Source organism: Ailuropoda melanoleuca, chromosome 3 (assembly GCF_002007445.2).
Source record: "Ailuropoda melanoleuca isolate Jingjing chromosome 3, ASM200744v2, whole genome shotgun sequence".
NCBI lineage: Eukaryota > Metazoa > Chordata > Mammalia > Carnivora > Ursidae > Ailuropoda > Ailuropoda melanoleuca.
Window position 1 is genome coordinate 26766442 of NC_048220.1, and position 12671 is coordinate 26779112.

The following is a 12671-nucleotide window of genomic DNA, read 5'->3' on the forward strand; positions in this document are numbered from 1 at the left end:
CATGTCTTATCACATGTGAGTAGCTCACCGGAAGTAGGACGTACATATAAGTTATTGCTCAGGGAGGTTGCAATGAGCCAAGATCAGCAACTTCGCTAGATGTATAAGAGGTGAGATCTGTGGTTTTCAGCAGCAGATTACCAGAAGTGTGGGGGAAACAGAAGTATTTCTTGAGCTTGACTAAGAGGTATAGAAGAAAATTAAGGGAGAAAGTTGGAAATGAAGGCAGCAAAAAAAAAAAAAAAAGCGAGAGAACTAGAACTGGCAAGAAGAAATATAAAATTTGAAAAAGTTACAGTTACAATAGCTATAATAATGGTTACAACGAAAATACAGATCTGTACAAAGAAGCTATAAACATTCAAGGGTAGTAAGATGAGTTTAATGAAGTTAGTAAATAATAATGGCTAAATAACTATATGTCACTAGCTTATAGCTTATTGCCACCCCAACACATGTTATCTGGGTAAAACTATCTGAAAGCTACCTGAATGAAGCTAAAAGAAAGTATTGCTTCGTAGTGGGATACCATTCTAATAATGGTCTAGGTAAAAGTTCTTGCTTGAGAGCATGGTAGCTGAGCTCCAAGCCCCCTTCCCCTTGTCCTTGTCAGGGGAGGAGTTTATTTAGAGATAGGAATGATGTCTTCTAATCTTCTATCTTTTAAGGTTGCTTGGCCTCTCAATTAAGGCACAAATCAGATTTCATGAGATAGGCTGAAATTATTGGAAGAGCTAAGGGCTTTGGCTGTTCGGTCTATGGTAGCCTGCCTTTTTTGCGTTCGTTTGTCTAATAATTTGAAATAAGTTCTGGAGATTGTTTGTGTATTTATAGTGTCCACAAGAGCAATCCAAACCTGTCTCTGTTGGATTCACTTTTCCTTTGGTCACAGACTCACAAATGTTGGTCTTCCTATTGTTAAGTTGTCACCAGTTTTTTTAGTGACTTCTGAATAGAGGAAATTTTGTATTTCAATACTTGAAATGCCAGTTTCAGTCACACAAGGGGAAAATATGAAATAAAGCAGATTTTTTTTTTCATCAAAGGGCAAATGAGCTCCCATCCTAGCGCTAGCAGTCTTCTTTTGTAAATGAAATTCCACAAATTTTTCAAACCCTCAAAAAAGTCCATTTGAGGAAGCTTTTTACTTAAAGGAAGTTTTGCCAAGTGAGTTAATCTCTCCTAATCATTATCTTGAATGCGTGTGTAAATTGAGTCACAGGAAGGTTGGAGCTTTCTGACTAATGGGATGTCTTAGAGCTGGAATTGGAATGTAGCAATCTGCCTGCTTTGATTGTCTGCTTCTAGAGATGGGAAAGAGCTAATGGTTTATGGTTTTCACAGGATGGAAGGTTCCTTTTAATAAATCTTTTTTGAATTTTGTTTTGTAGGGGGGTACGTTAAAAGCAGTAAAATCTTCCAAAGGAAAGAAGAAGAGAGAGAGCATAGAGGGGAAAGATGGCCGGAGGAGGAAAAGTGCTTCGGACTCTGGGTGTGACCCTGCATCAAAGAAATTAAAAGGAGACAGGGGTGAAGTAGACAGTAATGGGAGCGATGGAGGTGAGGCGAGCCGAGGGCCCTGGAAAGGAGGGAATGCCAGTGGAGAGCCAGGGCTGGATCAGAGAGCCAAGCAGCCACCGACTACATTTGTTCCCCAGATTAACCGCAACATTCGCTTTGCCACTTACACCAAAGAAAACGGCAGGACTCTGGTGGTACAGGATGAGCCTGTAGGTGGGGACACACCTGTACCTTTCACTCCATATTCTACAGCCACAGGTCAAACACCTTTGGCCCCAGAGGTGGGTGGAGCCGAAAACAAAGAGGCAGGAAAAACACTGGAACAAGTTGGCCAGGGCATGGTGGCTTCAGCAGCTGTGGTCACTACCGCCAGCTCCACCCCAACCACGGTGAGGATCTCAGACACTGGCCTTGCAGCAGGGACTGGGCCGGACAAACAGAAAGGCAGCCGGTTACAGGCCCCAGGAGAGGTGAGTTGTTCCAGGGGCAGATTTGCAAGATTTGGGTTCATTCTTTTACCCTACTTTAATGTTAACACGTTAAACAGCATCTAAAATGCCACAGGGGAGGAGTATTTCTGAGATGTGCTTAAATTGTACTCTGAATAGTCCTTTACTGCTCATTGGGCAAATGTGTATATTTTAATAACTTTATTAGCTCTTAAAAGTCACCTGAACAATTGCACTAATCAAAAACTGATTATAAAATCCAATTTAATGAGATGCTTAAATATATCTGATGGGGAATCTTTTTAATTCAATTATCTATTTAGTTCGCATAGTGGTTGAGCCTCTACCAGGCCTATGAGAGGCAAGGTTAATGAATTACAGTGTTGGTAACCGTGAACACTATAATTAAGGCTATGTGAAAGTGACTATTACCATCCCCTGTTTTTAGTTCATCATTTTCTGTGATATTTTCCTTTGAGGCTAGGCTTCTTTCCAGGATTTGATATGGCTATAAAAGTTTCTCTTTTTTTCTAACTTACTCTTTTTAAGCCTTACCCAGAAAATTTGATGGAATTAATCACAGTAGTATCCAACTTACTCTGTTCTTTATCTGATACACATGTTCGTTGCTGAAATGGAACTTCTGTTAAATATAAGTTAACATCAAGTTGGCTTCCCAGTCAGATTTGAAACAATATCAGAATCATTTCTTACAGTCTTTTGACTCTTATTTTGGTCACCAAAGAATGATTTATGATGCTAGTCATTTTTTTTTCAGACTGGCTGTTTCCTCAAGTTGGAATATGAAATACAAAGACAAAATACTAAATGATTTTTTAAATTATGTATAGGAAACTACTGTGTGCTAAGTACTGTATATTATAAACAAAGAATTGAAATCCCTATTTGAAGGAGCTCACATCTTAAGATGGAATCATTTTAGGTATAACAGTGCCAGGTAAAACATGGCATATACATTTCATCTGAGTTCTTCACCTCCTAGGAGATGCAGTTTGTGAATCCTTGGTGTGCAGGGATGGGGAGGGAGGTGAAAGGTCCAGGCAAAGGAGGAGAAGGCCTGTAAATGCAAATTTCATACCGTTCATGATTTGTCCTCTGTTAGTTGACCAGCATTTCCAAGAGAACTAGGTGAGAATCTTACGTGGATTTCCACTGTGTAAGTCATCATATTGCTCAAATTAATTAAAATCCAGTTCATCTCAAAGGCAGTGTAGATGTAAAGGGGGATTACAAAGTAGACTACGTTTTATACGTTTTATATGCTGCAGGAAGAGACACACTGAATGCTGTTATTCTTGGGGTAGCAAAGCTGAACAGAGGAAACGTGAATTCAAAGGGCATTTTCCAAATAGGTTGGAGAAGTTTCTATGACTGTATCAGTGATTTTGGTATTGTGTCAGCCTAAGTATTGTCCTGGGATCTGATTTGAAAGTACAGAAATGGAGGTTTCCATTATGACGTCAAATCTAAAATAGGGACACAGCCCCCAGGAAACTTCTTGCCCTAAAAATTAAGTTGCAATCAGTTTGTCATCACCTTCTTATAGGAAAAGGATTTAAAATTTAATCATCCAAAGGAAAATGAAAGGCCATCCAAATTATTTTTCATTCATGTGTGTATTTATTTTTAAAGGGTAACTTTAGTAGTGAAACCTGAGCTACCCGTGCTGGATTGTTGGAATCATGCGGGTGTCAAGGCTCCTGGCCAAATTCTGCTAATGAAACAACAGCCAGGGGCGCCTGGGTGGCTCAGTCGGTTACACGTCTGCCTTTGGCACAAGTCATGATTCTGGGATCCTTGAATCAGGGCCTGTGTCTGACTCCCACTCATCTGGGAGTCTGCTTCTCCCTCTCCCTCTGCCCCACCCCTGGCTTGTGCCCTTTCTCTCTCTCACTTCATCTCAAATACATAAAGTCTAAAAAAAAAGAAACAAACAACAGCCAGTCCTTAGGGCTATGTCTTTCTGTTGTCTTCTTTTTTTGGGGGAGGGGGTTTAAGTCAGTAGTTGCTGATTAGTGGGAAGGAAAAGAAAAAGAATAATGGGGTGCCTGGCTGGCTCAGTCTGTAGAGCATGTGACTCTTGATCTCCGAGCCCCATGTTGGGCGTGGAGTTTACCTTAAAATTAACAAACAAACAAACTCAGGTTTTTAACTCTAAAATGACCCGAAGCAGCCTCTGTAGCAGATGTCAACTGGAAGCAAGCCATAGGTGGCCTGCCTGGTTCTCATGCCTCTGCGCCACCATTAAGGAAAGTCCTAATGTAGGCTTCTCTTGCCTATTTAAAGAATACCTTAAGTAAACAACCCCCCCTTTTTTGGACAGTAGCCGTTTAATTTATCTGGAATAATTTTTTTAATTGTAAAGAAGTAACCATTAAATTTACCATTTTAACTATTTAAAGTGTTATAATACTCTGGTATTTAGTACATCCACAGTGTTGTACAATCGTCAGCACTTTCTAGTTCCAAAAATTTTCATCACCCTGGAAGGAAGCCTGATACTCATTAAGCAGTCCTGGAATAATTTTTGTTACCAATGTTTTAAAATGAATGTTTAGAGATAGCATCCTCTACTACCTGAAAGTTGGGTTTAAGTGTTCAGACCTGCATGTGGAGATTTCTCTTTGCATGCGCATATGGATGTGTAATATATATGAAAGTTATCCTGCTCTTCTTTACACACACACCTTTTATTCACATGCAGAAGTTACCATTTTCAAGGTGAAAAAAAGGAAAATGTTTTTTCATCTCCAGTTTGTTAGGCTGAATACTTATGTTTGGTGGGTGTATGAGTATTTATACTTTTCCTGTTTGGAGATTTGTTAGATCCTAATGATAACAAAAGGGTTCAGTGATGAGTGTTCCTTCTTTCTTCCTTTTTCTTTAAATTATTTATTTATTTGTTTGTTTGTTTATTTAGGAGCCTAGTGTGGGGCTTGAACTCAGGACCCTGAGATCAAGACCTGAGCCAAGATGAAGAGTCAGACACCTAACCGACTGAGCCACCCAGGCACCCCATAAGTGTGCTTTCTATAATTTAACATCTTTAGGTCTAACTTTAATTGAAACAGATATTCTACTTTTAGGTTGATTTGGACTCATAAATAAATGGCCAGATTCTGAAAGGATCCATCTTGGGGAGTTTCAGACTAATACAGAGAATATTTTTCCTTAACGTACAACAGGCATGCCATGGAATTGAAGACACTTTTGTAAGATAGACAGCTAGTTTAAATAAATCAAAACTTTTAAAAATCAAAACTTTGACAATAGCTGAGGTCATTGAAGTAGATTAATATTACAGGGCCACTAAATTCATTTTATAGTAAAAGTTGATATCTGTCTGTTCAGAAACCCTTTCCTCCAGTTCCTGGTAGAGTCTTCATTTCCAAATAGAAACTAAGAAACCTACACAGCATCCTAGTGCTGTGACAGCCTGTGGGCTAACAACCAAGGGAGTGGCGGGGTGAATGACATCCTGCTATCTCTAGCTCACCATGTTAAAGATCCCCTCTGTGTGGTCTGTGGCAGGTTTCTTCCTTAATGCTGGTGAGATGTAGTTATAGGAGCAGTTTTCATGGAATTGTAGGAGAGAGAAGTTGATTTGACCCACAAGAAACATTGGCCTAGGTCCAGGAAAGAGATAATAAGGTTGTCAAGAGAAACCAGCGTCACTAACTCAGGCTATCTTCTTTTCAGAATTCAAGAAATACTGTTCTGGCCTCTTCTGGATTTGGAGCATCTCTCCCAAGTTCATCACAACCTTTGACTTTTGGAAGTGGAAGGAGCCAGTCCAATGGGGTTCTAGCCACAGAGAACAAACCTTTGGGCTTCTCTTTTGGCTGTAGCTCTGCACCAGAGTCTCAGAAAGACTCTGATCTCTCCAAAAACTTGTTCTTTCAATGCATGTCCCAAACTTTACCCACCAGTAACTACTTCACTACCGTTTCAGAGAGTTTGGCTGATGATTCCTCCAGTCGAGACTCATTCAAACAAAGCCTTGAGAGCCTCTGTAAAGGCAGATCCACTCTTGGAGCAGACGCTAAATCAGGCTCTAAGGCTGGCAGCTCTGTGGATCGGAAGGTGCCTGCAGAGTCCATGCCCACCCTCACGCCAGCCTTCCCACGGAGCCTCCTAAATGCCCGCACCCCAGAGAGTCATGAAAATCTATTTTTACAGCCCCCTAAACTGTCTCGAGAAGAGCCCTCTAACCCTTTCCTTGCATTTGTGGAGAAAGTTGAACATAGCCCTTTCAGCAGCTTTGCATCTCAGGCACCAGGTAGCTCTTGCTCTGCGACCATTGTCACCTCTAAGGCAGCACCCAGCTGGCCCGAGGCCCACTGCTCTACAGATTCGGCATCTTTAGCAAAGAAGAAAACTCTCTTCATCACAACTGACTCCTCTAAACTGGTGTCTGGTGTTCTGGGCTCAGCTCTTACCACCGGGGGTCCAAGCCTCTCTGCCATGGGGAACGGCCGCTCCAGCTCACCCACCAGCAGCCTCACCCAGCCCATTGAGATGCCTACTCTCTCCTCCAGCCCCACAGAGGAGAGGCCAACTGTGGGGCCTGGGCAGCAGGACAATCCCCTCCTCAAAACCTTTAGTAACGTCTTTGGCAGGCACTCAGGCAGCTTTCTGTCCTCCCCAGCAGATTTTTCACAGGAGAACAAAGCTCCTTTTGAAGCTGTGAAAAGGTTCTCATTGGATGAGCGAAGTTTGGCTTGCAGACAGGACTCGGACTCCAGTACCAACAGTGACCTGTCAGATCTGAGCGATTCTGAGGAGCAGCTGCAGGCCAAGACTGGCCTGAAGGGGATTCCAGAGCACCTAATGGGGAAGTTGGGCCCCAATGGGGAGCGAAGTGCTGAGCTATTGCTGGGCAAAGGCAAAGGGAAACAGGCCCCAAAGGGCCGGCCACGGACCGCCCCCCTGAAAGGTGATCTTGCTGGGGTTGTCCATTGGCTTGGCTCTGGCACCAGCTTTGAATGCCTCTTGTGCTCTTGGGCAGCAGAAGTCCTTTCTTTGATGGAAATTTCTATAGTCATGTAGAATATCATGGCCAGAAGGGCCCAGTAGAGGCCCCTCATCAGACCTTTTGGTTCAGGGCAGGATTACATCTAACCCAGCACCTTTACTAAAGAGGGATATCTACCTGTGTAATGATAATTGCACAGAAGAGGACCCTTGATTCTCTTTTTGCTCAGGATCTCTTTCCTGGTGTTTTTCTTGTCCCTTTCTACTTCTCTTTGGCCCATCCTCTTTAATTTACTTTAGAGGAATTAGTGAGTACTGGACTCTATTCTCAAATAGCAGCCTTTCATAGACTTACTTAAGCAAAAAGAATCACCCCTCACATTTGCTTCTCTCTGTTACTTACATACGGTTGTAACACGTCTTCCAAAAACCATTAACTCCTATGCTGTGAGGTTATGGTCCAGAATTGTGAAGGGCAAGTATCTAAGAGAAAGTTGAACGGTAAAAGTAACTGTTGTCATTAGGAATTGGTATCCCATGGAGGCACAGGAGTTGTTGATTAGTAGAACAGTTGTGTCTCCGGAGGCTAGAGGCAAGTGGCTACCTTCTGCCTTCGTGGGTTTTCCTCTCCCATGCCAGAGTTGTTTCCTTGTAATGGGGCACTTCCCACAAATTCTCTCCATGGTCCTTAGCTTCCGGTTGAAGCCTCTTTGCTCCCTCCCTTTCTGTCAAGGGTGGACCTTATAGGCACAAGCCCAGGCATGGCAAGGGGGAATGAGCCAGGTCAGGACAAGAATGCGTCCCCAGGAGGATCACGTTACTGGGTCTCATTAATACCAATCATGACCAGCCATTTCTCCCCCCTTCCCTTGCCACAGTTGGCCAATCAGTGCTGAAAGATGTGAGCAAGGTGAAGAAGCTGAAGCAGTCTGGAGAGCCCTTCCTGCAGGATGGGTCCTGCATCAATGTAGCCCCTCACCTGCACAAGTGTCGGGAGTGCCGCCTGGAGCGGTATCGGAAGTTTAAAGAACAGGAGCAAGATGATTCCACTGTGGCCTGCCGCTTCTTTCACTTCCGGAGGTACCCAAATCCGTCTCTGTCTCCTTCCCGGTTTCCATGAGTTGTTGGTAACTCCCATTCTTTCTCTGAATCTGTAAGCCTATCTCACACCTTTTCCTTATTTTTCTTAACCCCTTTGCTCTGAGTCTTTGCTGAGGCTCTGCCATAGGAGCCACTCAGGTGTGTTGGGATTGTGAAGTGACTTGTGGCTTTGTCCCTAGGGAATTGAACAGTCTCAGCTGCTGGCCCCTGAGCTTCATTGAGTTATTCCTAACTTGGGTTCCATTTGAAACCAGTGGTGTAAGCAAAAGGGTTCCATGTTGTAGTATGGATCTGCCTGACCACTTTTTGCTGCTAAAGGAGCTTGAATCTCTGAGAGAAGGGGAAGGAAGATTAGGAGATGATGGGAAGTGTCTTTGAAATAGAGATAACTGACAAAAATCCTGGGAATGTCCCCTGCTTTTACCAAACAACAGATATTTAGTCACTTTTCTTCTGCTTGATAAACTTAGAAGAATTTCTTCTAAATGATCTTTCAAGAATTCTTCATTTTTTAAATAAATCTAAATTGGGGTGCCTGGGTGGCTCAGGCGTTAAGCGTCTGCCTTAGGCTCGGGGCGTGATCTCAGAGTCCTGGGATTGAGCCCCACATCAGGCTCCTCTGCTGGGAGCCTGCTTCTTCCTCTCCCACTACCCCTGCTTGTGTTCCCTCTCTCGCTGGCTGTCTCTCTATCAAATAAATAAATAAAATCCTTAAAAAAATAAATAAATAAAATAAATCTAAATGGTTTATCCACATAGTGTGGATTCACTCATTCAGCAAATATTTACTGAGTGCTTATTGTGAGCCAGACATTGTGGTGGGCATTGAGGGTTAAACGGTGTATAAAACCATAAAGATCCAGGGGCGCCTGGGTGGCTCAGTCATTAAGCGTCTGCCTTTGGCCCAGGGTCTTGGGATCGAGCCCCGCGTCGGGCTCCCTGCTCAGTGGGAAGCCTGCTTCTCCCTCTCCCACTCCCCCTGCTGGTGTTCCCTCTCTTGCTGTGTCTGTCTCTGTCCAGTAAATAAATAAAATCTTTAAAAAATAATAATAAAAATAAAACGATAAAGATCCAGCCCTTAAGTGGTTTCCTGAGGAGGCAGACGATAAATAAGGAAAAAAGATTAAATATATGGCATGTTAGCTGATAATAACTACGAGAAAAATAAAGACAGGAGAGAGGATTGAAGTAAGGGGAGGTTAGAGAGGCTACAGTTTAAATATGATGATTTGAGAAAGTGAGATTTGAGTAAAGACCTAAAGGAGGTAAGGGAATGGTCCTCACATTTTTCTGGGAGATAAGTCTTCCAGGTGGAGGGCACAAGAGCAACTGTCCAGAGGCTGGAATATTCCTGGTGTGTTTGTGGAGCTAGGGTAGCTAAAAGCTAGAGTGAGGGCAGGGGAGTTGAGGTCACAGAGTTAACAGTGGATCCATATTTTAAAGGAATACTCCAGGGGCCTTGGCTTTTGTACTGAAAGAGAATGCATTGGAGGTTTTGAGCTGATGAGTGACACTGAGGAATGTTTTAAAGGATCACTGTAACTGCCTTCTTGAGAATAGATTATATTGAGGCAAAGGTAGAAACATGGAGAAATTAGGAGGCTGTTGGAACTATCCAGGTGAGAAATGATGGTGGCCTAGTGATGGAGGTGATGAGTCTGGTTGGATTAAGGATATATTTTGAGTGGGTCCCTGGGTGGCCCTGTCAGTTAAGCATTTGCCTTTGGCTCAGGTCATGATCCCAGGGTCCTGGGATTGAGCCTCACCTTTGGCTGCCTGCTCAGCAGGGAGTCTGATTCTTCCTCTCACTCTGCCTGCCACTCCCCCTGCTTGTGCTCTCTCTCCCCCTTCCTCTCTTTCTGTCAAATAAGTAAATAAAATCTTTAAAAAGGGGGGGGGGTATATTTTGAAGGGAGAACTCAGATGATTTTCTGATGGATTAGATGAGGAGTACGAAAGAAGGAATGGAGTCAAAGATGATTCTACAGCTTTTGACCTAAAAACTGGAAGAATGGAATTGCCATTTACTGATTAGGAGATTTCTGAGGGAAAAGCAGGTTTGGGGAAGAAAATGGGAACTTGTAATTTGGGCTTGTTAAATTTGTGATGCCTGTTAGATTTCAGGATGGAGATGTTGAAAGGGCAGCTGGAAGCTAGACTCTCGAGTTGAAGGGAAAAGTCTAGGCAGGAGGTTAAAAATTTGGATGTCACCAGGTATTTTAAAGCTGTGTGTCTCCTTGAGATCACGGAAGGAGTCCAGGTGTAGATAAAGAAGAGAAGCATTCCTAGGACAAATCCTGGAGTTCTCCAACATTGAGAGACTGGAAAGATGAGGAGGAGCTAGGAAAGGAGGCTGAGAAAGAACAGCCAGTAAGGTGTCCTGGAAGGCAAGTGAAGAAAGTATTTCCAGAAAGGAATAATGAACTGTGGCAAATACTGGGGATTGAGTCAGGTCAGATGAGGACTGAAAGTGACCATTGGATTTAATGGGGAGGAATGATTTTGTCAAAAACAGTTTTGGTGTGTTGGCGAGGGAAAGCCTGATCAGAGTGGATGAAGATAAAATAAAAGGGAAGAGGAACTGGTGACAGTCAGTATAGAAAACTCTCAAATGTTGCTCTTACAAACAGATAAATGGAGGGGGTGTGGGATTGAGAGGATTTTTGAGATAGAAATTTTTTTGAGGATTTTTGTGATAGCAAGTTTATAGCAGGAGTGATTCAGTAGGGAAGAAAATAGATGATACAGAAAAGAGAATATGTGGTGTGATGCCTATGCAAGAGGATAGGATGTAGAGCATAGGTGGAGAGGGAGATCTTGGCTGGGACCTAGTTCATTCCTAGCAGCAGCAGGTCAGCTGTAACGTGGGCCCAGTTGCAGGAAGGCCTGGTAGTATAGTCGGGGGGAACTTGTGGGACATCTCTTCTGGCTCTTTGTATTTTGTCTCAGTGCAATACATAGCAAGGTCCTCTTGGGGAAGATTATACTAGAGGTTAGAAAAGAGAGGTGAGGATATGAAAAAGGCATCTAGGGGAGAGAGTGTGCACCAGGAATCTGTTGTGACTGGGAGGCAACATGAAGGTCTCACCCTACGTAGGTAGACATGAATTTCAAGTGTGACAGTGGACATGGCTGTTTTCCTCTGGTCACGTTCAGTGGTGTGGGTGCACATGTGGAACAGGCGAATAGAGAAACTGAAAGGCATTTCTGAGAACAGCTTTTTTTTTTTTTTTTAATACAGATTTTATTTATTTATTTGTCAGAGAGAGCATGAGCACAAGCAGGGGGAGCAGCAGGAAGAGAGAGAAGCTGGCTCCCCTCTGAGCAAGGAGCCCGATGCAGGACTCAATTCCAGGACCCTGGGATCATGACCTGAGCTGAAGGCAGATGCTTAACTGACTGAGCCACCCAGGAGTCCCCTGAGGACAGCTTTTTAAAGAACACAGATATACTAAGTGTTCACAAGCCTTTCTGCTAGTGCAGAAAATGCATACTGTGTTAGTCAAATAGAGTGGAAGTTTTTTTTGTTTGTTTGTTTGTTTTGTTTTTTAAATATGTCTACATCCAGTTTGGGGATTGAACTTACAACCCCAAGAATAAGATTTGGATGCCCTTCCAACTGAGCCAGCCAGGTGCCCTCCAGGGTGAAAATTCTTAGTGCAAGCTGATTGCTTTTAAGTCTCACTTAATGTTCTTTGCTCCTAGGGTTTTAGGTGTGTGTTAGTTTGCATGGCTGCTGCTGTTTACTATGTATTTAGTTATCTACCTTTCTATCTCAGGTTGATCTTCACTCGGAAGGGGGTGCTCCGTGTGGAGGGGTTTCTGAGTCCCCAGCAAAGTGACCCTGATGCCATGAACCTGTGGATTCCCTCTTCCTCCCTAGCAGAAGGGATAGACCTAGAGACCTCAAAATATATCCTGGCCAACGTTGGGGACCAGTTCTGCCAGCTTGTGATGTCCGAGAAGGAGGCCATGATGATGGTGGAGCCACACCGTAAGATACCCTCTTGCTTCTTTTCCAGGCACTCCTGCTTGAGAACTTTTCATTTTCTGTTGCTTAAAGGAGGAGTGGTAGGAGTGGCAGATGGCATTTTCTGTGGATGAATTAAGACTGATAAGACTTTTGTTTGTAGCAAACTAAGTAGCTGAGGGCCTAACTGTATCCAACAGACCTCATTCCTTCCTTGATCCCTGTCTGGGTTTGGGTTACTCTGAATATTTTCAGTTTGCTTTGAGCCAGTTTGTATTAGTAAGTGTTATTGTATAGTTTGTGAATAGATGAAGTGCTACTGGGTACCATGTTTCACACCTAGAACCTACCATTACTCAGACATTTATGATATTATTTCACGTCCGTGAGATGCTGTACCCTGTTTCTACACCAAGGAAAGTTCTACGAAATTATTCTCTACATTTCAAGTGAAGAATCCTCTTGCTTCACACTCCCCCAAATCGAAATTTTTACATTATCTTAAGTAACAACATGTAGCATGTATTTTCATTGACGCTTGTTCAGAAATATTAGCGATTCCACCTGTTTTCTTTCTCTTAACATTTGTAGAAACACTAACTTCTTACATCTTTGAGTTTTATTACTGGACAAAA

General features: G+C 43.0%; 1 protein-coding gene across 1 annotated transcript in view; it reads left to right on the forward strand.

The window, feature by feature from the left end:
• Positions 1–12671, forward strand: part of KDM3B (lysine demethylase 3B) — a gene marked incomplete at its 5' end in the record, with an annotated part of 63042 nt that overhangs the window by 24628 nt on the left and 25743 nt on the right. The window contains 4 exons of the mRNA XM_034655623.1: positions 1392–1991; positions 5691–6927; positions 7844–8045; positions 11846–12060. Coding sequence (XP_034511514.1) covers positions 1392–1991; positions 5691–6927; positions 7844–8045; positions 11846–12060 — 2254 coding nt within the window. The remainder of the gene's footprint in view (positions 1–1391; positions 1992–5690; positions 6928–7843; positions 8046–11845; positions 12061–12671) is intronic.